The 23,009-nt window shown below is 40.0% G+C and overlaps 1 protein-coding gene across 7 annotated transcripts in view; it reads right to left on the reverse strand.

Moving 5' to 3' along the window:
- LOC139746857 (uncharacterized) overlaps nt 1-23,009 on the reverse strand; it is a 456,577-nt gene that overhangs the window by 228,384 nt on the left and 205,184 nt on the right. For all 7 annotated transcript variants that reach the window (XM_071658479.1, XM_071658480.1, XM_071658476.1 and 4 more), the window contains one exon: nt 5,790-6,039. In XM_071658479.1, coding sequence (XP_071514580.1) covers nt 5,790-6,033 — 244 coding nt within the window. In that variant the 5' untranslated portion in view covers nt 6,034-6,039. The remainder of the gene's footprint in view (nt 1-5,789; nt 6,040-23,009) is intronic.

Here is a 23,009-nt window from a genome sequence, read left to right on the forward strand (position 1 = left end):
CTAAACAATGCAGAAGTGGAATTTTTGTGAAATTTTACGGTGCATTCAGCTTAATCACTTTGTATAAAATACTAAGAATAACGCTACCTACACATGTATAATGAAATATAGTGTAGCATTAATCTTCTATAAATCTCACCTATTCACTTTAGCCTATGGCAGATCTAAAATACCAATAAATGCAGGGGAATCTTAATAAATCATGGTTTTTAATAAATCAAATCTGACTTTGGAAACTAGTAGAGTACTTATCTCTGAGTAACAAAAAACATAACATTCTGGTGGCTCCCCTGATGTTCTTCTAGAAGGGCTGAGGTCAGTTTGTGTGTTGGAGGAAATTCCTGTTAGCACTGCCTGACACATAAGTGCACTTCAAGTTTTCCTCATCGAATCTTTTTTTTTCTTTTTTCAATATGCTAATGCATTTTGGTTCTTTAGTGTATGCATCAGCACAAATCAATCTGAGTGAATAAATGTTCTTTTTGCGAACATACATTATGTTGATTTATTTCATATTTATCATACTTTGTTGCTGTCTCCTGCGTTAGCGAGGTAACGCAGGAAACAGAAGAAAGACTGGCCCAATCCACCCACATACACATGTATATACGTAAAAATCCACACATGCACATATACCTACCTATACATTTCAATGTATACATATATATACATACACAGACATAAACATATATAGATGCACATAATTCATACATGCTGCCTTTATTCATTCCCGTCGCCACCCCACCATACATGAAATAGCATCCTCCCTCCCCCCCGCGAGGTTAGTGCTAGGAAAGGACAAAAGGCCACATTCGTTCACACTCAGTCTCTAGCTGTCATGTGTAATGCACCGAAACCACAGCTCCCTTTCCACATCCAGGCCCCAAAAAACTAATGTTGATATGTATTTGAAAAATGCAGAGATCTTTCTGGGAAGGTTATTCAGGTAAAATTTTCTTTTTCTACTTAAAGTCCTGATTGTTTGTCTCATTCATATTTCTGTGATATGAAGAATGAGTGACTCCATACAGAAAAAGAAAATTTGCCAGAAACAATACAGGAAACGGTTATAACTATTTCATAAATACAATTCACTGTTCTTATCTCCTGGCAACTCTATACCTGCAATGATAAGCTGTTTCTTTATTTACTTTCTTTCCAAAGTCTTATTTTGAGTTTAAAATTTTTTCATTACTTACAGGGGTACATAATTTGTTTTTCAATGTCAAATGGACAGCTAATCTGGATCATCAATTTCAGAGCTGTCACTGTCATCTGTTTCAATTTTCTCTATTTCTTTATCACTTTCTATTTCAGAGTTTATCAAAATCTACTGCATCTACACTATCAACAATTCTTACAGCATCTAAGCTCCAAGCTCTAGATGGGACAGCTGGGGCCAAAGATGATCAGGGAGTGAGTGGATATCTTACTCCCTCCAACAAATTGATGGCTACAAACCCATTCACACCCAATCTTCACTTAATGTAGGATCACTAAATACAATTTTGCTATTATGCAAAGAACCTACTTTTAATCAGTCCCTCTTTATATACGGTCAAAATCTGCTACTATGTGGGTGTGTGCAGTAGAAAAAGTACCAAATGTCAAGTGAGGTGTTGGCAGATGGAGTAAGCATGGGTCTTGGGAGAAGCACATCACATTCTCACCAACAGGTCAGTCTCACAGTTTCCACAATTGTGTGCAATTTGAGCAATTTGGGTATACCTGCTGACATGATTTTCCTGCAACCTGCTGTGTTTGTTAATATGACATCCAAACATTCTTCAGCATCTTCACCTATCCCAGAATCAGTAGTAAAATGGAAGACAACATCTCTGGCCCTAAAAACAAAGTTAGAAATCTTACAACGCAGTGATGCTAGCAAGGGAGCATCAGGGCAGTAAAATGTGCACCCAAACTTCAATGTGGATTGGTGGGTGGGGTAAGCGTGGGTCCTGGGTGTAGTGCACCACATTCCAAGCAATGGGTCAGTCTCAAAGTGTTCATTATTATATCCAAACATTCAGCATCTTCTCCTGCCCCTAAACATGCAGTTAAATAGTGGAGAACCTCTCTAACCTTAAAAATGAAGATAAAAATCTTATGAAGCACTGACACTGGCGTGGGAGCATCAGCGTAGCATAAAGTAGGCCAATCTTTCAATGAGGGTTGGTGTGTGGTGTAAGCATGGGTCCAGATCATTCTCACAGTTACAACTACTGTGTGCGTATCATTGCTACTTGTGCGATGTTGGTATACCTGTTTATGTGACTGTTCTGCAACCCACTATGTTTTGTGTCTGCTAATACAGCATCCAAACATCCAGCAACACCTACCCCAGAACCAGCAGTAAAATGGAAAAGAACCTCCATGAACTTAGAAATGAAGCTAGAAATCTTATGATGCACCGATGCTGGTGAAGGAGCTTTAGCATTTGAGCATGCTTACAACCTGAGTGAATCTACATTTCGCAACTTGGCGGAGAATAAGAAAATTCAAAGTGCTGTTGTCCATTCTACCATCTGCTAAGGTTAACCACAAGGGTTAGAAATCCACTTATGGAAAAGACTGAGAAAATGCATTTGTTATACATAAAGCATAAGATGAAGAAAAAAAAGTAGCTTTAGTAACCTTCAGCTTAAGTCTGAATTTCTGAAGCTTTTACTCTACTTATTTATTATACTTTGTCGCTGTCTCCTGCGTTAGTGAGGTAGCGCAAGGAAACAGACAAAAGAATGGCCCAACCCACCCACATACACATCTATATACACACACATCCACACACGCACATATACATACCCATACATTTCAAAGTATACATATATATACATACACAGACATATACATATATACACATGTACATAATTCATACTAGCTGCCTTTATTCATTCCAGTCGCCACTCTGCCACACATGAAATGGCAACCCCCTCCCCCACATGCACACAAGGTAGTGCTAGGAAAAGACAACAAAGGCCACATTTGTTCACACTCAGTCTCTAGCGTCAAGTATAATGCACTGAAACCACAGCTCCCATTCCACATCTAGGCCCCACAAAACTTTCCATGGTTTACCCCAGAGGTAAGGGGAATGAGGGTTCCCTCCACTTCTGACACATATATCCTCTTTGTCAATCTTTCCTCACTCATTCTCTCCATGAGACCAAACAATTTCAAAACACCCTCTTCTGCTCTATCAACCACACACTTTTTATTACCACACATCTCTCTTACCCTTTCATTACTTACTCGATCAAACCACCTCACAACACATATTGTCCTCAAACATCTCATTTCCACACATCCACCCTCCTCCACACAACTCTATCTATAGCCCACACCTCACAACCATATAACATTGTTGGAACCACTATTCCTTCAAGCATACCCATTTTTGCTTTCCAAGATAGTGTTCTCGCCTTCCACACATTGTTCAACGCTCCCAGAACTTTTGCCCCCTCACCCACCCCGTGACTCAGCTTCCATGGTTCCATCCACTACTAAATCCACTCCCAGATATCTAAATCACTTCACTTGCTCCAGTTTTTCTCCATTCAAACTATAACCTCCCAATTGACTTGACCCTCAACCCTACTGTACCTAATAACCTTGCTCTTATTCACAATTACTCTCAGCTTTCTTCTTTCACACACTTTACCAAACTCAGTTACCACTTCTGCAGTTTCTCATCTGAATCAGACACCAGCGTTGTATCATCAGCGAACAACAACTGACACTTCCCAAGCTCTCTCATCCACAACAGACTGCATACTTGCCCCTCTCTCCAAAAGTCTTGCATTCACCTCCCTAACAACCCCATCCATAAACAAATTAAACAACCAAGGAGACATCACGCACCCCTGCCGCAAACTGACATTCACTGGGAACTAATCACTTTCCTCTCTTGGGAACCAATCACTTTCCTCTCTTACTACTCATACACATCTTACATCCTTGATAAAAACTTTTCACCGCTTCCTGCAACTCACCTCCCCCCAAACCCAATACCCTCCACAGAGCATCTCCATCAACTCTACCACATGCCTATAGGTATGTATTTCTCACATACGTTCTTCAAAGGAAACACCTGATCCACACATCCTCTATCACTTCTGAAACCACACTGTTCTTCCCCAATCTGATGCTCTGTACATGCCTTTACCCTCTCAATCAATACCCTCCCATAAATTTCCCAGGGATACTTAACAAACTTTTACCTCTGTAATTTGAACATTTGCCTTTATCCCCTTTGCTTTTGTACAATGGCACTATCCATGCATTCCACCAATCCTCAGGCACTTCACCACGAACCATACATTCATTGAATATCCTTACCAACCAGTCAACAATTCAACAACAGATCTAGTGGCATATTCCAGAATAAAAAATCAAAAGGATGGTAGGAGAGTTTAGGAGGGTAAAAGAAAGAAATCTGAAGTTAATGCTAATATGAATGGTAAGACAGAATTGTTTAAATGTCAAGTTCAAAAGGGGAAGGCTTTGAGAAAGTGAAATGCCTTAAGCACCTAACAGAGAGCAAGGAAGCACATGGAAACATGGGGTCTGGATTAACTAAGCAGAAGTGGAGTTCTAGTTCTTAGCACATTAAGGTGTGTGAAAGGAGAGGTCTGTGTCCACAAATGCAAAGATGTGCATGCCTGAAGGTACAGTAGTCACACTGTTGAATGTACATGCCTTTTGGCACTTTAAATGCACAAGAAAGGAAGAGGGCGGATGTACTGAAGGTAAAATGTTGAGGACACATGGCCTATGCACAGGTTGATCATCTGATAAATGACACTGTCAGAGAGAGAGAGAGAGAGAGAGAGAGAGAGAGAGAGAGAGAGAGAGAGAGAGAGAGAGAGAGAGAGAGAGAGAGAGAGAGACAGAGAGAGAGACAGAGAGAGAGACAGAGAGACAGACAGAGAGAGAGACAGAGAGAGAAAGACAGAGAGAGAGAGACAGAGAGAGAGAGAGAGAGAGAGAGAGAGAGAGAGAGAGAGAGAGAGAGAGAGAGAGAGAGAGACAGACAGAGAGAGAGAGAGAGAGAGAGAGAGACAGAGAGAGAGAGAGAGATTGTGGTAATGAAGTAATGAGCACAGCCTGATCAATAGCCAAACATCTGTTATAAAATGGTTGGGGCGTGTGGAGATGATGAGTGATGAGTAACTGACAAAGAATTCTAAGTGATGGAAGAAGAGGGACTGAGGTGGAGAGGGAGACCTGAGGAGGAGATAGAAGGATAGAGTAAATGAGGCACTGGGTTACTGAGGCCTGAACATTAATGAGGGGAAGAGGCCAGCACTGGACAGAGAGAACAAGAGGAATGCAGTACATGGGGTCAAAATGATGTCAATGGGTTGAATCATGGCACATCAAGTAGTCAAGGTACATCGTGGAGTAGTCTATGAGGTTCACCTATGGATGGAAAACTCTGGTTTTGTCACAATAAACATGACAGCTATAGAGTGGATGCATCCAAATTAAGTTGTTGTTTGTCTGTTCCTGAAACTGCTTAAGAAAAGTGAAAAGGCAGGTAGATATCTTTTCATACATATTCATCATTCATAATAATAAATATATATGAAAAGATACCTAGCAGCCTCTTCACTTTCTTAAAAAACTATCTTACAAACACTTTCAAATGACTAAATTAGTAAACAAAACAAATATTGTCAGGGTAATATTCAAAACCTGGGTTTTAATCATTTCTGTATAAGTATTTTGCCACAAAATTTTACTTCAGAATTTCAGAAAAATGCCATAAAAAGCAATAAAAGCAAGCGCACCTTTCCGGTTGTTGACCGTCTTGCCTTGAACCAGGTTTTGGTGGAGAGATGAGTCAGATATGGAACGTGAAAGAGCTTCTGTAGGAGGAGACAGCAGAGTATGATGATAATGTGGTCTTGTTGGAGAGGTGGATAAGTGTTGCGAGTGCTGGTGTTGCCGCATCTGTGGGGACCCTGATATCCGCTGGTGAGATATACCACCCCCTAGGTAAATTTCTTGTCGTAAATTGTTCAGATCCTGCATTGCTCCCTGCAAATAAAAGAAATACATATATTCATATATTATGCATCCATACAAATATATATACATATATCAATTCTTCATATTTCATCAACTTGAACACTATCTGCTAGTTCAGTGAATTTAACTACAACCTTTGCTATTCCATCCCTAACAAAGACAATGGGCTAATGCATTCGCTGTACGTGAAACTGTGTTTAAGGGTGTCAACATATTCATTAAAGTTTACACTAGAACAAATCTAAACAAAAAACAAAAAATACTGAAAAGCTTCAGAAATAGAAATAAAAAAAGGACTGGGTTTGAAGACCAATTCCAACAGTTACTACATATATATATGAAAAAAAAAATCATGCAGATAAAACAGCTTTTACCATCTGAATGAACTCACAAGTGAGTTCTAAACAACAAATGAATCAAGGCAATGAGTTTTCCATATATGCATGTCACATATGATGATTTGACCCCAAATTTTGAAAACTATACTCTTTTACCTAAATCAACACAGTTTACCAATCAACTCCTATGTGGACCACAATTTTATCTCATTCATATATCTTAGTAGGACATCCTTACATAACAACAAGTAATCTCACCTTCTTCCACCACATACACCCTTACTCATTCTTCCACCTCATTACTCACTTGATCAACCCTTTCAACCCTATATACAAAACAGCTGTCTCCCCCAGCCAGATGAGTTTTAGCATAATTTCAAACATGACAAAACTACTATGAGCCATTTAAACAGCCAGAACCATTTATACATGCACTATAAACATTCAAACCTTGGTAAAACACTTATTTACTTAAATCTTGGTGTGTCGCTGCCATTTAAAGCAACCACATATCAGATGACCCATGGTGTCACCCTTCACTTTCATCTTCCTCTCTTCTGCCTGGAGATTAAATCTTCCTCTAACTTTACATTAAAAATAACTAAGTCCAAATATGATAACTGACTGTCACTGTCAAGTGAATATAAAAAATTATTGTTTTTTACATTGCATAGCAAGGCAGGCAGCCTGAATGGGGAAGCACACGACATCCTCCCTTAATAGCTTTCTTTGTGTTACTGGGCCTTGTGGATATTTATGAAAAGAATTTCAAGTCATAGGTGACAAGTGGCATTTGTGCATGACTCTAGCAACTGAAAAATCTATCGGTTCCTTCAAATAATGGAAAAAATCAAAACATACACTGCATGCAGTTTAGATTCCATCAAAAATCATACACTATATGTATTTAATTAACAAGGTTAAATGAACTCATTTTGTCATTCCCAAATTCATAAAAATTAAATGACCTGCTTACTTAAAAGCACCAGCTCTTATTATTCAAAATCTCCTTAATTTGTTACTTTTATATTCATAATCTTCCATCCTGAAAACTTTCTTCGATACATATGCAACATCAAATACCCAGATAATATATCAGAATTCCAGAAACTTCGGAAATCTGAAACATTCGGTCATGATTCTGTGTAGACTTTTTTAACTTATGCATTATCTTTACAAACCCTGATCACAATACAGGATGTCCTTGATTAGCATGATTTTGAATAATGTTGCTTCACAATAATGCCATTAAACAATTATAACCAGTCCTGAATCATGCTGCCATTGCAACATTTCCTGGTAACTCTGTGTTACTTACAAAGGCTTCTTAAAGAAGTATTGCCTCTAGAACTCCTCAATCAAAAAACAATGGACAATAATAAGCTAAAAGTGAAATTAGACATAAATGAATGCTTTAAATATGGCAAGAGTGCTGTCACATGGCAAGGGAATGCTTGCTTCCAGCAAAACTGGTAAACTCTATCATTACAGACTGTTTAGATCAAAGAACAGTAAGTACAATATTTGACTGGATCATCAACATAGATGCCGAGCACCTGTGAGTATGCTCTTAATTATGGAGACAGCAAAGAGCTGATTTGAGGATCTGATGAAAGACCTGGACACAGCTGAACTATGGAGTCTTTCATTAACATCTGCTTTGCTAATTGTGTGTTAGTATTGCTTTTATAATAATTTTGGGAGATCTTTGGCCTTGCTTGTCCAAAGAAATTTAATGTTCAATTGTCCAAAAACAATCGTAATTCATAGCACTTCATCTACAAGAAAACTGTTCTGATTGGCATCATTATGTTTACAGAAGCATTTTCCTAAAATTCATTAATGATGCCAATCAAGGGCATCCTACTCATATTGTGAAAATGTGCATTTCACCGATAAGAAATAAATAGCACAAAAAATATAACATATAGTGAAACCCTACAAATATGATAAGAGAAACCTAACTTAATCACCGCAGTTGAATCTTTTCTTTTTCTTTAAATCTACCAAAGAAATTAGCAAAATAAAAAAATCTTTCAAACTAAAGTCTCAAGCAATCTTCTTTTATGATATATGTGTATCAAATCACTCAAAAATAAATCCCTGAGGATGAGGAGGTAGGTGGGATTGGGGAGAAAGAGTACTTCCCACACATTTCCTGTGTATCACAGAATGTGACTAAAAGGGTAGGATAATTCAATTTCTAGAAGGTGGAATGGAAGGGAGAGGGGACTGGAAACCCTTCCCTCTGATAATTCAATTTCTAGAAGTTGGAATAGAAGAGGCCAAATATATGCACTCATCCTCCTCAAAGGATCAAGCTGGCGTGTCTGAAAGTGCATGGATGTAACTAGAATGAGAGGAGGGGAACTTGATGTTCTAACTCAACGGGAAAAGGGGAAGAATGGTTTGGGAATGTATTACAGGTAATATCACAGGCTAATGTGAGGAAAAGACCCATGGAAGGGGACGCACTGCTGTTCAAAGAGTTGTGGGAATGTATGAAAGAGTGTAGGGAAGTTAGGCCCAGATTGATGTGGGTAAAAATAAGTGATTTATCTGAGCTTAGTGAATATTAATGCTTATGCACCCAAAAATGAGGACTGAGTAAGAGGGGAGAGTGTTCCAGGTGAAACAGAGTGAGTGTGCTGGTAATTTAAGGGACTAAGTACTTGTGATGGTTTACTTGAATGACAAAGTGGGTAATTTAGCAGTTGAGAGTATAATTGAAGGGCATGAAGTAGCCAGTGTCATAAATGGTGAATAGATTATGGAGTGGCCAGTGTTGCAAATATAAATCGTGAATAGATCATGGAGTTGCATGCTGAAAAAGAAAGGATGACCCCAAAAGTAATGATAGTAACAGAAATGAAGCCACTATTACAAAAGAGCCTCAGTCATAAGGAAAAGTTAAGTCTTCAACTGACACTTGTGACAATGATGCCTTTTTGGTGATTTAAACTTTACTCCCTTTGTATAGCCACAGCTGCACTTTCATACAGTTAAACTTAGCTACCCTTGCTCACTTCCTACATGTTTGCCAGTCACTCTGTAAAAACTGGCAATACTCCTGAGCAATGGATGTGAATCTGTGAAACTTCCCATCCCAAGCCCTATTACATTCCCAAAATGTGGCAAACTCAAACTTAATATCCAATGCACCTATCACTCAGAGGGCCTTTTGCATTCTATTCAACCCCCCACCCCAGACACACACACAAACACCCAACCCCCACCCACCCACCCACCCACCGACACACACATACATACACACACACATAGTAGGCTTCATGTGCTATAGACCCTCTAAGTTCTTGGGAAATAAGGGGCACTACTCAGATTGTGTGTGTGTGTGTGTGTGTGTGTGTGTGTGTGTGTGTGTGTGTGTGTGTGTGTGTGTGTGTGTGTGTGTGTGAAATTACTATTTGTGTGTCACAGGGAAAGAGCTTACACTCTTAATGTCCTGGCTTTCCTTCTGTACATGTACTATATGTAACTAACTCATTTTTTGCTGATTTCATTATCCTTGAATAAACTTATCAGTGCCTGCTGTTTCATTAACTTTCATTCTGTTTATTGCTAACAATATGTCTTCAACCTTTATGTCAATAATATGCAGAATATTCTCCTCTCTTACCAATGAAACTGGGATAAGGATATGAGTTGTGTCTAGTTACCAATACAGATGCAAGAAAAATAATTCAGATTTTTGCATTAGCTTCAACACCTTGAACCAAGACACTATTTTCCTTCTTTAACAGAACAAGAGACTGGGTAATGACCCTCTTACTTCTAACTATAAAAATCTTTGAGGTTTGTTTAGCTATCTTTGGCAATATAACTTCTTACGAATGTTTGCTTTTCTGTATGCCTCTTAATTCCTTTGTACAAATTTACATAATCTACCCTATAATGTTAGTTATTGGTCTTTGAGTTTCTTTTAAGCTACTTGCTTTGATAACAGGAGCTTCTCTATTGCAGCACTCCTCAACCTTGGCTTCATGTAGGAAAAAGACTGTCTACTTAGTACACACTGGCACATATGTTCCTTCCACTACTATGAGTTTTACTTAAGCTCTTCCACGCTATGTTCATGTCATTTTCATCGACCATATCATCCCACACTTGCCTGTCAAGAGGAATGCAAAAACCGCTTAAATTTGTAAGTGTAAAATCTCGTAAAAATCACAACTGTTATGCTAACCAACATTACAAGCACTGCTGAAAATCAACTAAAAAAATTGTTAGTGATCACTTGCACCAAAGTTTCCTTCAGTTTCAACATTAATGAGATCCTCATCTATAGCTAGGACTAAATCTAATACATTCTCATCACAAGCAGGTTTCTAAACTAATCAGATTTTGACACTATCAAGCTAATTCATGTAGAGTCCATACCAGGAGCTACTGGAAAGGGATTCCTCCCACCTCCATCCCCACCCCACCAACTTGAATATTGTTATGTAAAAATCTATTATGATATAATCATGCTCATGAGAAATTTCTGCTAAAAGATCAAAAAAGCTTTCATCTAGCTTTGATGTCTGTGTGGAAAACCTATTAACTAATCCTACTGTTATTCTTTACAAAACTTTTCTTTATTTTCTACAAAAATGAAGTGAACATTATTAACAGCAAAAACATTTTTCATTACTAGATTAAGGTGAGCTTTAAAAACAGGAAGACACCATTGTCTACTTTATTTCCCCTATAATCATCAAACAAGGTGTACCCTAGAATTGTACATTTGGTAAGAAAATGTGTTTTTGATATCTAACTATGATTCAGAACACCACTCATATCATAATTTTCTTCTTATGTTCTCATCTATAATTTTGAAAGTCAGTTGCTCCTACTCAAAACATAACAAAAAATAATTTTTGTTTGAGACTGAGACCTATATGGTTAGTTATAGGGTGGTTGGAGTGGAAGGAGTCCTGCACTGTTGCAGAGAAAAGAGTGCCAAACATGTTAAGGTGGAATTGTATTAGGAAGATCTTTGTTTCACTATGAAGGTGCAATGTGTTTGTTGTTGCTACGCAGCGAATGACTGCTGTGAACACACAGTTTTTTTTTGAAGTTGCTACACAGCTAATGACTGTTGTGAACCCACAATTTTTGTGTTTTGCAGCTCTTTCATTTCTGTTTTTGAGATGGCTGAAGACTAAGCAGCTGAGGCATAGTTTAAAATGCTAACAGATAATGGTTGTTGGGAATGCACAATCTTGTGTGCTTTGCAGCTTTGTTATATCTATTTTTGTGAAGGTGAAAGACCAAGCAGCTGCAGCATAGTAAAGTGGAGTAGATGAATTGTATCTGTTGGGTGTTGAAGGATTCTTTTTCTTGTCCAAATTTGGTGCCAGCTAGCGTTCTGAAGCCATCTACTTTGTATTGCTTTTTATACTGATATTACAGGTGTGGGAACTAACTGTCATTTGTATCATTTGTGATGCCTAGAATGAGTGGAGTTTTGCACAGTGGGAGGGACCATCCATTCAAGGTGACCTATGGGTGTGAACTAGATTTATGTCTGTCTAGGTTAAAAGTAAGACTGAAGATTTCAGTGGAGATACAGATATTATATTTAGAGGAGCCATTGTTCCATTTGTGCAATGTAATGCTGCCTGTCTGATGTTGCTACTGTGGTGCTACGGTGTTGTGATGTGATTGTGAGGTCGTTTGCATGCAAAAGGAGCCCCTTTAAGGCTCAGTCCTCTGTTCTTAACGCGACCTCGCTTAAGTGGGAAAGGATGTATTTATTAAAAAAAAAGGGGTAATTGTGTTGCTGACTGGTAGGTGAGGATATTCAATGTATGTACTGTTCATGGTGGAGTGCCTGAGAATTGGCAGAATGCATGCATAGTGCCACTGTACAGAGGCAAAAGGGATAAAGGTGAGCGTTCAAATTACAAAGGTATAAGTTTGCTGAGTATTCCTGGGAAATTATATGGGATGTTGATTGGGTGGATGCAGGCATGTATGGAGCATCAGCTTGGGGAACAGCAGTATGGTTTCAGAAGAGGTAGAGGATATGTGGATCAGGTGTTTGCTTTGAAGAATGTATGTGAGAAATACTTAGAAAAGCAAATGGATTTGTATGTAGCATTTAAGGATCTGGAGAGGGCATATGATAGAGTTGACAGAGATGCTCTGTGGAAGGTATTAAGAGTACATGGTGTGGGAGGTAAGTTGCCAGAAGCAGTGAAAAGTTCTTATCGAGGATGTAAGGCAAGTGTACGAGCAGGAAGAGAGAAAAGTGATTGGATCTCAGTGAATGTCGGTTTGCGGCAGGGGTGCGTGATGTCTCCATGGCTGTTTAATTTGTTTATGGATGGGGTTGTTAGGGAGGTGAATGCAAGAGTTTTGGAGAGAGGGGCAAGTATGCAGTCTGTTGTGGATGAAAAGGCTTGGGAAGTGAGTCAGTTGTTGTTCGCTGATGATACAGTGCTGGTGGCTGATTTGAGTGAAAAACTGCAAAAGTTGGTGACTGAGTTTGGTAAAGTTTGCGAAAGAAGAAAGCTGAGAGTAAATGTGAATAAGAGCAAGGTTATTAGGTTCAGTAGGATTGAGGGACAAGTAAATTGGGAGGCAATTTTGAATGGAGAAAAACTGAAAGAAGTGAAGTGTTTTAGATATCTGGGAGTGGATTTAGCAGCGGATGGAACCATGGAAGTGGAAGTGAGTCATGGGGTGGGGAGGGGGTGAAGGTTCTGGGAGAGTTGAAGAATGTGTGGAAGGCAAGAACATTATCTCGGAGAGCATAAAAGGGTATGTTTGAAGGAATAGCAGTTCCAACAATGTTATATGGTTGTGAGACATGGACTATATATATATATATATATATATATATATATATATATATATATATATATATATAGTGGGAGTGGGGGAGGAATGGGATGTATTTAGGGAATCAGTGATGGATTGCGCAAAAGATGCTTGTGGCATGAGAATAGTGGGAGGTGGGTTGATCAGAAAGGGTAGTGAATGGTGGGATGAAGAAGTAAGAGTATTAGTGAAAGAGAAGAGAGAGGCATATGGACGATTTTTGCAGGGAAAAAATGCAATTGAGTGGGAGATGTATAAAAGAAAGAGACAGGAGGTCAAGAGAAAGGTGCAAGAGGTGAAAAAAAGGGCAAATGAGAGTTGGGGTGAGAGACTATCAGTAAATTTTAGGGAGAATAAAAAGATGTTCTGGAAGGAGGTAAATAAAGTGCGTAAGACAAGGGAGCAAATGGGAACTTCAGTGAAGGGCGCAAATGGGGAGGTGATAACAAGTAGTGGTGATGTGAGAAGGAGATGGAGTGAGTATTTTGAAGGTTTGTTGAATGTGTTTGATGATAGAGTGGCAGATATAGGGTGTTTTGGTCGAGGTGGTGTGCAAAGTGAGAGGGTTAGGGAAAATGATTTGGTAAACAGAGAAGAGGTAGTAAAAGCTTTGCGGAAGATGAAAGCCGGCAAGGCAGCAGGTTTGGATGGTATTGCAGTGGAATTTATTAAAAAAGGAGGTGACTGTACTGTTGACTGGTTGGTAAGGTTATTTAATGTATGTATGACTCATGGTGAGGTGCCTAAGGATTGGCGGAATGCGTGCATAGTGCCATGTACAAAGGCAAAGGGGATAAGAGTGAGTGCTCAAATTACAGAGGTATAAGTTTGTTGAGTATTCCTGGTAAATTATATGGGAGGGTATTGATTGAGAGGGTGAAGGCATGTACAGAGCATCAGATTGGGGAAGAGCAGTGTGGTTTCAGAAGTGGTAGAGGATGTGTGGATCAGGTGTTTGCTTTGAAGAATGTATGTGAGAAATACTTAGAAAAGCAAATGGATTTGTATGTAGCATTTATGGATCTGGAGAAGGCATATGATAGAGTTGATAGGGATGCTCTGTGGAAGGTATTAAGAATATATGGTGTGGGAGGCAAGTTGTTAGAAGCAGTGAAAAGTTTTTATCGAGGATGTAAGGCATGTGTACGTGTAGGAAGAGAGGAAAGTAATTGTTTCTCAGTGAATGTTGGTTTGCAGCAGGGGTGTGTGATGTCTCCATGGTTGTTTAATTTGTTTATGGATGGGGTTGTTAGGGAGGTGAATGCAAGAGTTTTGGAAAGAGGGGCAAGTATGAAGTCTGTTGGGGATGAGAGAGCTTGGGAAGTGAGTCAGTTGTTGTTCGCTGATGATACAGCGCTGGTGGCTGATTCATGTGAGAAACTGCAGAAGCTGGTGACTGAGTTTGGTAAAGTGTGTGAAAGAAGAAAGTTAAGAGTAAATGTGAATAAGAGCAAGGTTATTAGGTACAGTAGGGTTGAGGGTCAAGTCAATTGGGAGGTGAGTTTGAATGGAGAAAAACTGGAGGAAGTGAAGTGTTTTAGATATCTGGGAGTGGATCTGGCAGCGGATGGAACCATGGAAGCGGAAGTGGATCATAGGGTGGGGGAGGGGGCGAAAATTCTGGGAGCCTTGAAGAATGTGTGGAAGTCGAGAACATTATCTCGGAAAGCAAAAATGGGTATGTTTGAAGGAATAGTGGTTCCAACAATGTTGTATGGTTGCGAGGCGTGGGCTATGGATAGAGTTGTGCGCAGGAGGATGGATGTGCTGGAAATGAGATGTTTGAGGACAATGTGTGGTGTGAGGTGGTTTGATCGAGTAAGTAACGTAAGGGTAAGAGAGATGTGTGGAAATAAAAAGAGCATGGTTGAGAGAGCAGAAGAGGGTGTTTTGAAATGGTTTGGGCACATGGAGAGAATGAGAGAGGAAAGATTGACCAAGAGGATATATGTGTCGGAGGTGGAGGGAACGAGAAGAGGGAGACCAAATTGGAGGTGGAAAGATGGAGTGAAAAAGATTTTGTGTGATCGGGGCCTGAACATGCAGGAGGGTGAAAGGAGGGCAAGGAATAGAGTGAATTGGAGCGATGTGGTATACCGGGGTTGACGTGCTGTCAGTGGATTGAATCAGGACATGTGAAGCGTCTGGGGTAAACCATGGAAAGCTGTGTAGGTGTGTATATTTGCGTGTGTGGACGTATGTATATACATGTGTATGGGGGTGGGTTGGGCCATTTCTTTCGTCTGTTTCCTTGCGCTACCTCGCAAACGCGGGAGACAGCGACAAAGCAAAAAAAAAAAAAATATATATATATATACATATATATTTATATATTTTTATCTATTATACTTTGTCGCTGTCTCCCGTGTTAGCGAGGTAGCGCAAGGAAACATATGAAAGAATGGCCCAACCCACCCACATACACGTATATATACATACACGTCCACACACACACATAGACATACCTATACATCTCAACGTATACATATATATACACACACAGACATATACATATATACACATCTACACATCTACATAATTCATACTGTCTGCCCTTATTCATTCCCATCGCCACCCTGCCACACATGAAATGACAACCCCCTTCCCCCGCATGTGCGCAAGGTAGTGCTAGGAAAAGACAACAAAGGCCACATCCGTACACACTCAGTCTCTAGATGTCATATATAATGCACCCAAACCACAGCTCCCTTTCCACATCCAGGCCCCCACAAAACTTTCCATGGTTGACCCCAGACGCTTCACATGCCCTGGTTCAATCCATTGACAGCACGTCCACCCCAGTATACCACACCATTCCAATTCACTCTATTCCTTGCATGCCTTTCACCCTCCTGCATGTTCAGGCCCCAATCACTCAAAATCTTTTTCACTCCATCTTTCCACCTCCAATTTGGTCTCCCACTTCTCGTTCCCTCCACCTCTGACACATATATCCTCTTTGTCAAATCTTTCCTCACTCATTCTTACCTTTCATTACTTACTCGATCAAACCACCTCACACCACATATCATCCTCAAACATCTCATTTCCAGCATATCCACCCTCCTCTGCACAACTCTATCTATAGCCCATGCCTCACAACCATATAACACTGTTGGAATCACTGTTCCTTCAAACATACCCATATTTGCTTTCCAAGATAATGTTCTCGACTTCCACACAGTTTTCAATGCTCCCAGAACTTTCGCCCCCTCCCCTACCCTATGATTCACTTCCGCTTCCACGGGTCCATCCGCTGCCAAATCCACTCCAAGATATCTAAAACACTTCACTTCCTCCAGCTTTTCTCCATTCAAACTTACCTACCAATTGACTTGTCCCTCAACCCTACTGTACCTAATAACCTTGCTCTTATTCACATTTACTCAGCTTTCTTTTTTCCCACACTTTACCAAACTCAGTCACCAGCTTCTGCAGTTTCTCACATGAATCAGCCACCAGCACTGTATCATCAGTGAACAACAACTGACTCACTTCCTAAGCTCTCTCATCCAGAATAGACTGCATACTTGCCCCTCTTTCCAAAACTTTTGCATTCACCTCCCTAACAACCCCATCCATAAACAAATTAAACAAACATGGAGACATCACACACCCCTGCCGCAAACCAACAGTCACTGAGAACCAATCACTTTCCTCTCTTCCTACACGTACACATGCCTTACATCCTCGATAAAAACTTTTCACTGCTTCTAACAACTTGCCTCCCACACCATATATTCTTAATACCTTTCACAGAGCATCTCTATCAACTCTATCATATGCCTTCTCCAGATCCATAAATGCTACATACAAATCCATTTGCTTTTCGAAGTATTTCTCACATACATTCTTCAAAGCAAACTCCTGATCCACACATCCTCTACCACTTCCGGAGCCACACTGCTCTTCCCCAATCTGATGCTCTGTACATGCCTTCATCCTCTCAATCAATACCCTCCCATATAATTTACCAGGAATACTCAACAAACTTATACCTCTGTAATTTGAGCACTCACTCTTATCCCCTTTGCCTTTGTACAATGGCACTATGCACGCATTCTGCCAATCCTCAGGCACCTCACCATGAGTCATACATACATTAAATAACCTTACCAACCAGTCAATAATACAGTCACCCCCTTTTTTAAGAAATTCCACTGCAATACCATCTAAACAAGCTGCCTTGCCAGCTTTCATCTTCCGCAAAGCTTTTACTACCTCTTCTCTGTTTACCAAGTCATTCTCCCTAACCCTCTCACTTTGCACACCACCTTGACCAAAACACCCTATATCTGCCACTCTATCATCAAAAGCATTTAACAAACTTTCAAAATACTCACTCCATCTCCTTCTCACATCACCACTACTTGTTATCACCTCCCCATTAGCCCCCTTCACTGATGTTCCCATTTGTTCCCTTGTCTTATGCACTTTACTTACCTCCTTCAAAAACGTCTTTTTATTCTCCCTAAAATTTAATGATACTCTCTCACCCCAACTCTCATTTGCCCTCTTTTTCACCTCTTGCACCTTTCTCTTGACCTTCTGCCTCCTTCTTTAATACATCTCCCACTCATCTGCATTACTTCCCTGCAAAAACTGCCCAATGCCTCTCTCTTCTTTTTCACTAATAATCTTACTTCATCATCCCACTACTCACTACCCTTTCCAATCTGCCCACCTCCCACGCTTCTCATGACACAAGCATCTTTTGCGCAAGCCATCACTGCTTCCCTAAATACATCCCATTCCTCCCCAACTCCCCTTACCTCCTTTGTTCTCACCTTTTTTCCATTTTGTACTCACTCTTTCCTTGTACTTCTTCACACAAGTCTCCTTCCCAAGCTCACCTACTCTCACCACTCTCTTCACCCTAACATTCTCTCTTCATTTCTGAAAACCTATACAAATCTTCACCTTTGCCTCCACAAGCTAATGATCAGACATCCCTTCAGTTGCACCTCTCAGCACATTAACATCCAAAAGTCTCTCTTTCGCATGCATATCAATTAACACGTAATCCAATAATGCTCTCTGGCCATCTCTCCTACTTACATACGTATACTTATGTATATCTCTCTTTTTAAACCAGGTATTCCCAATCACCAGTCCTTTATCAGCACATAAATCTACAAGCTCTTTACCATTTCCATTTACAACACTGAACACCCCATGTACACCAAATATTTCCTCAACTGCCACATTACTCACCTTTGCATTCAAATCACCCATCACTATAACCCAGTCTCGTGCATCAAAATTACTAACACACTCACTCAGCTGCTCCCAAAACACTTGCCTCTCATGATCTTTCTTCTCATGCCCAGGTGCATTTGCACCAATTATCACCCATCTCTCTCCATCCACTTTCAGTTTTACCCATATCAATCTAGAGTTTACTTTCTTATACTCTATCACATACTCCCACCACTCCTGTTTCAGGAGTAGTGCTACTCCTTCCCTTGCTCTTGTCCTATCACTAACCCCTGACTTTACTCCCAAGACATTCCCAAACCACTCTTTCCCCTTACCCTTGAGCTTCGTTTCACTCAGAGCCAAAACATACAGGTTCCTTACCTCAATCATACTACCCATCTCTCCTTTTTTCTCATCTTGGTTACATCCACACACATTTAGACACCCCAATCTGAGCCTTCGAGGAGGATGAACACTCCCCACGTGACTCCTTATATATATATATGGTTGTATGGTTGCGAGGCGTGGACTATGGATAGAGTTGTGCGCATGAGGATGGATGTGCTGGAAATGAGATGTTTTGAGGACAATGTGTGGTGTGAGGTGGTTTGATCGAGTAAGTAACGTAAGGGTAAGAGAGATGTGTGGAAATAAAAAGAGCGTGGTTGAGAGAGCAGAAGAGGGTGTTTTGAAATGGTTTGGTCACATGGAGAGAATGAATGAGGAAAGATTGACCAAGAGGATATATGTGTCGGAGGTGGAGGGAACGAGGAGAAGAGGGAGACCAAATTGGAGGTGGAAAGATGGAGTGAAAAAGATTTTGTGTGATCGGGGCCTGAACATGCAGGAGGGTGAAAGGAGGGCAAGGAATAGAGTGAATTGGAGCGATGTGGTATACCGGGGTTGACGTGCAGTCAGTGGATTGAATCAGGGCATGTGAAGCGTCTGGGGGTAAACCATGGAAAGCTGTGTAGGTATGTATATTTGCGTGTGTGGACGTATGTATATACATGTGTATGGGGGTGGGTTGGGCCATTTCTTTCGTCTGTTCCCTTGCGCTACCTCGCAAACGCGGGAGACAGCGACAAAGCAAAAAAAAAAAAAAAATATATATATATATATATATATATATATATATATATATATATATATATATATATATATATATATATATATATTCTTTTCTTTTTCAAACTGTTTGCCATTTCCCGCGTAAGCGAGGTAGCGTTAAGGACAGAGGACTGGGCCTTTGGGGGAATATCCTCACCTAGCTCCCTTCTCTGTTCCTTCGTTTGGAAAATTAGAAAAAAATGAGAGGGGAGGATTTCCACCCCCCCCACTCCCTCCGCTTTTAGTCGCCTTCTACGACACGCAGGGAATACGTGGGAAGTATTCTTTCTCGTCCGATATACAAACATACATACATATATATATATATATATATATATATATATATATATATATATATATATATATATATATATATATACATATATATATATATATATATATATATATATATATATATATATATATATATATATATATATATATATATGTGTGTATAGGTATGTATATTTGCGTGTGTGGGCATGTGTGTGTGCACATTGTGTATGGGGGTGGGTTGTGCCATTTCTTTCGTCTGTTTCCTTGCGCTACCTCGCAAACGCAGGAGACAGTGACAAAGCAAAATAAATAAATAAATAATATTTATATATATATATATATATATATATATATATATATATATATATATATATATATATATATATATATATATATTATATACATATATTTTTTTTTTTTTTTTGCCGCTGTCTCCCGCGTTTGCGAGGTAGCGCAAGGAAACAGACGAAAGAAATGGCCCAACCCACCCCCATACACATGCCTTGATTCAATCCACTGACAGCACGTCAACCCCGGTATACCACATCGCTCCAATTCACTCTATTCTTTGCCCACCTTTCACCCTCCTGCATGTTCAGGCCCCGATCACACAAAATCTTTTTCACTCCATCTTTCCACCTCCAATTTGGTCTCCCTCTTCTCCTCGTTCCCTCCACCTCCGACACATATATCCTCTTGGTCAATCTTTCCTCACTCATTCTCTCCATATGCCCAAACCATTTCAAAACACCCTCTTCTGCTCTCTCAACCACGCTCTTTTTATTTCCACACATCTCTCTTACCCTTACGTTACTTACTCGATCAAACCACCTCACACCACACATTGTCCTCAAACATCTCATTTCCAGCACATCCATCCTCCTGCGCACAACCCTATCCATAGCTCATGCCTCGCAACCATACAACATTGTTGGAACCACTATTCCTTCAAACATACCCATTTTTGCTTTCCGAGATAATGTTCTCGACTTCAACACATTCTTCAAGGCTCCCAGGATTTTTGCCCCCTCCCCCACCCTATGATTCACTTCCGCTTCCATGGTTCCATCCGCTGCCAGATCCACTCCCAGATATCTAAAACACTTTACTTCCTCCTGTTTTTCTCCATTCAAATCTACCTCCCAATTGACTTGACCCTCAACCCTACTGTACCTAATAACCTTGCTCTTATTCACATTTACTCTTAACTTTCTTCTTTCACACACTTTACCAAACTCAGTCACCAGCTTCTGCAGTTTCTCACATGAATCAGCCACCAGCGCTGTATCATCAGCGAACAACAACTGACTCACTTCCCAAGCTCTCTCATCCACAACAGACTTCATACTTGCCCCTCTTTCCAAAACTCTTGCATTCACCTCCCTAACAACCCCATCCATAAACAAATTAAACAACCAGGAGAAAACACAACCCCTGCCCCAAACCTCCATTCACTGAAACCCAAATCATTTTCCTCTCTTCCACACGTACACATCCCTTAAACACCCCGTTAAAAACTTTTCACTGCTTCAACCTTGCCCCCCCCACCCATATATTCTTAATCCCTTTTAAACAGAGCATCTTTTATCAACTCTATCATATGCCTTTCCAAAATCCATAAATGCACATAAAATCCATTTGCTTTTCGAAGTATTTCTCACATCCCTTCTTAAAAAGAAACCCCTGATCCACACATCCTTTACCATTTCCCAAAAACCACACTGCTCTTAAAAAAATCTGATCCCTTTAAATGCCTTCACCTCTCAATCAATACCCCCCCTTAAAATTTTACCGGGAATACTCAACAAACTTATACCTCTGTAATTTGACACTCACTTTTATCCCCTTTGCCCTTTTTAAAAATGGCACTATGCAAGGGATTCCGCCAATCCTCAGGCACCTCACCATGAGTCCCAAAAATAATTAAATAACCTTACCAACCCTCAATAAACAGCACCCCCTTTTTTTTTAAAAATTCCATGCAATCCATCCAAACCCGCTGCCTTTCCACTTTTATCTTCCGCAAAGCTTTTAATACCTCTTCTCGTTTACCAAATCATTTTCCCTAACCCCCCACTTTGACACCACCCCAAACCCAAAAAACCCTATATCTGCCATCTATCAACAAAACATTTTTCAAACCTTTTAAAATACTCCCTCCATCTCCTTTTCACATCACCAAATACTTGTTTTCAAACCTTTCCCCTTGCCCCCCCCATGAATTTTCCCCTTTGTTCCCTTTCTTAGCACTTTATTTTCCCCCTTCCAAAAAAATCTTTTTTTTTTTCCCTAAAATTTAAAGAACTCTCCCCACCCCAACTTTATTTGCCCTCTTTTTCACCTCTTGCACCTTTTTCTTGACCCCTGCCCCTTTTTTTTATACATCTCCCACTCATTTTGCATTTTTCCCTCAAAAATTTTCCCAAAACCTCTCTCTTCCCTTTTTAAATAATAACTTACTTCTTTATCCCAAAACTTACTAAAACCCCTTTTCCAAACTGCCCCCCTCCCACGCTTCTCATTGACCAACCCTCTTTTTCCAACCCTCAAATGCTTCCCCCAAAACATCCCATTCCTCCCCCAAATCCCCCTTTCCTCCTTTTTTCTCACCTTTTTTCCCTTTTGTAAATCACTCTTTTTTGTACCTTTCCCCACAAAGTCTCCTTCCCAAACCTTCAAACCCCCTTTTCACCCCCCTCTTTTCACCCAACATTCTTCTTTTTTTCTGAAAAACCCCCCCAAAAACTTCACCTTCGCCTCCCAAAAAATTTATCAAACATCCCTTCCCGTTGCCCTCTCAGCACATTAACTCCCCAAAATCTCTCTTTTGCATGCCTATTAATTAAAAAACTAAACCAAAAAGCTCTTTGGCCACTTTCCTACTTACATACGTATTCTTAGTAAATCTCTCTTTTTTAAAACCCGGGTTTTTCCCAAACACCAGTTCCCTTTTCAGCACATAAATCCCCAACTCTTTAAACCCTTTTCCCTTTCAACCCGAACACCCCATTACACCAAATTTTTTCCCAACTGCCACATTACTCACCCTTTTCATTTAAATCACCCCATCACTATAACCCGTTTTTCGTTTCATCAAAATTACTAACACACTCATTTACCCGCCCCAAAAAACTTCCTCTCAGATCTTTTTCTCATGCCCCCCGGTTTCTATGCACCAATTTTTTTACCCACTCTTTTCCCTCCCTTTCAGTTTTACCCATATCAAAC

Source organism: Panulirus ornatus, chromosome 66 (assembly GCF_036320965.1).
Source record: "Panulirus ornatus isolate Po-2019 chromosome 66, ASM3632096v1, whole genome shotgun sequence".
NCBI classification, from domain to species: domain Eukaryota; kingdom Metazoa; phylum Arthropoda; class Malacostraca; order Decapoda; family Palinuridae; genus Panulirus; species Panulirus ornatus.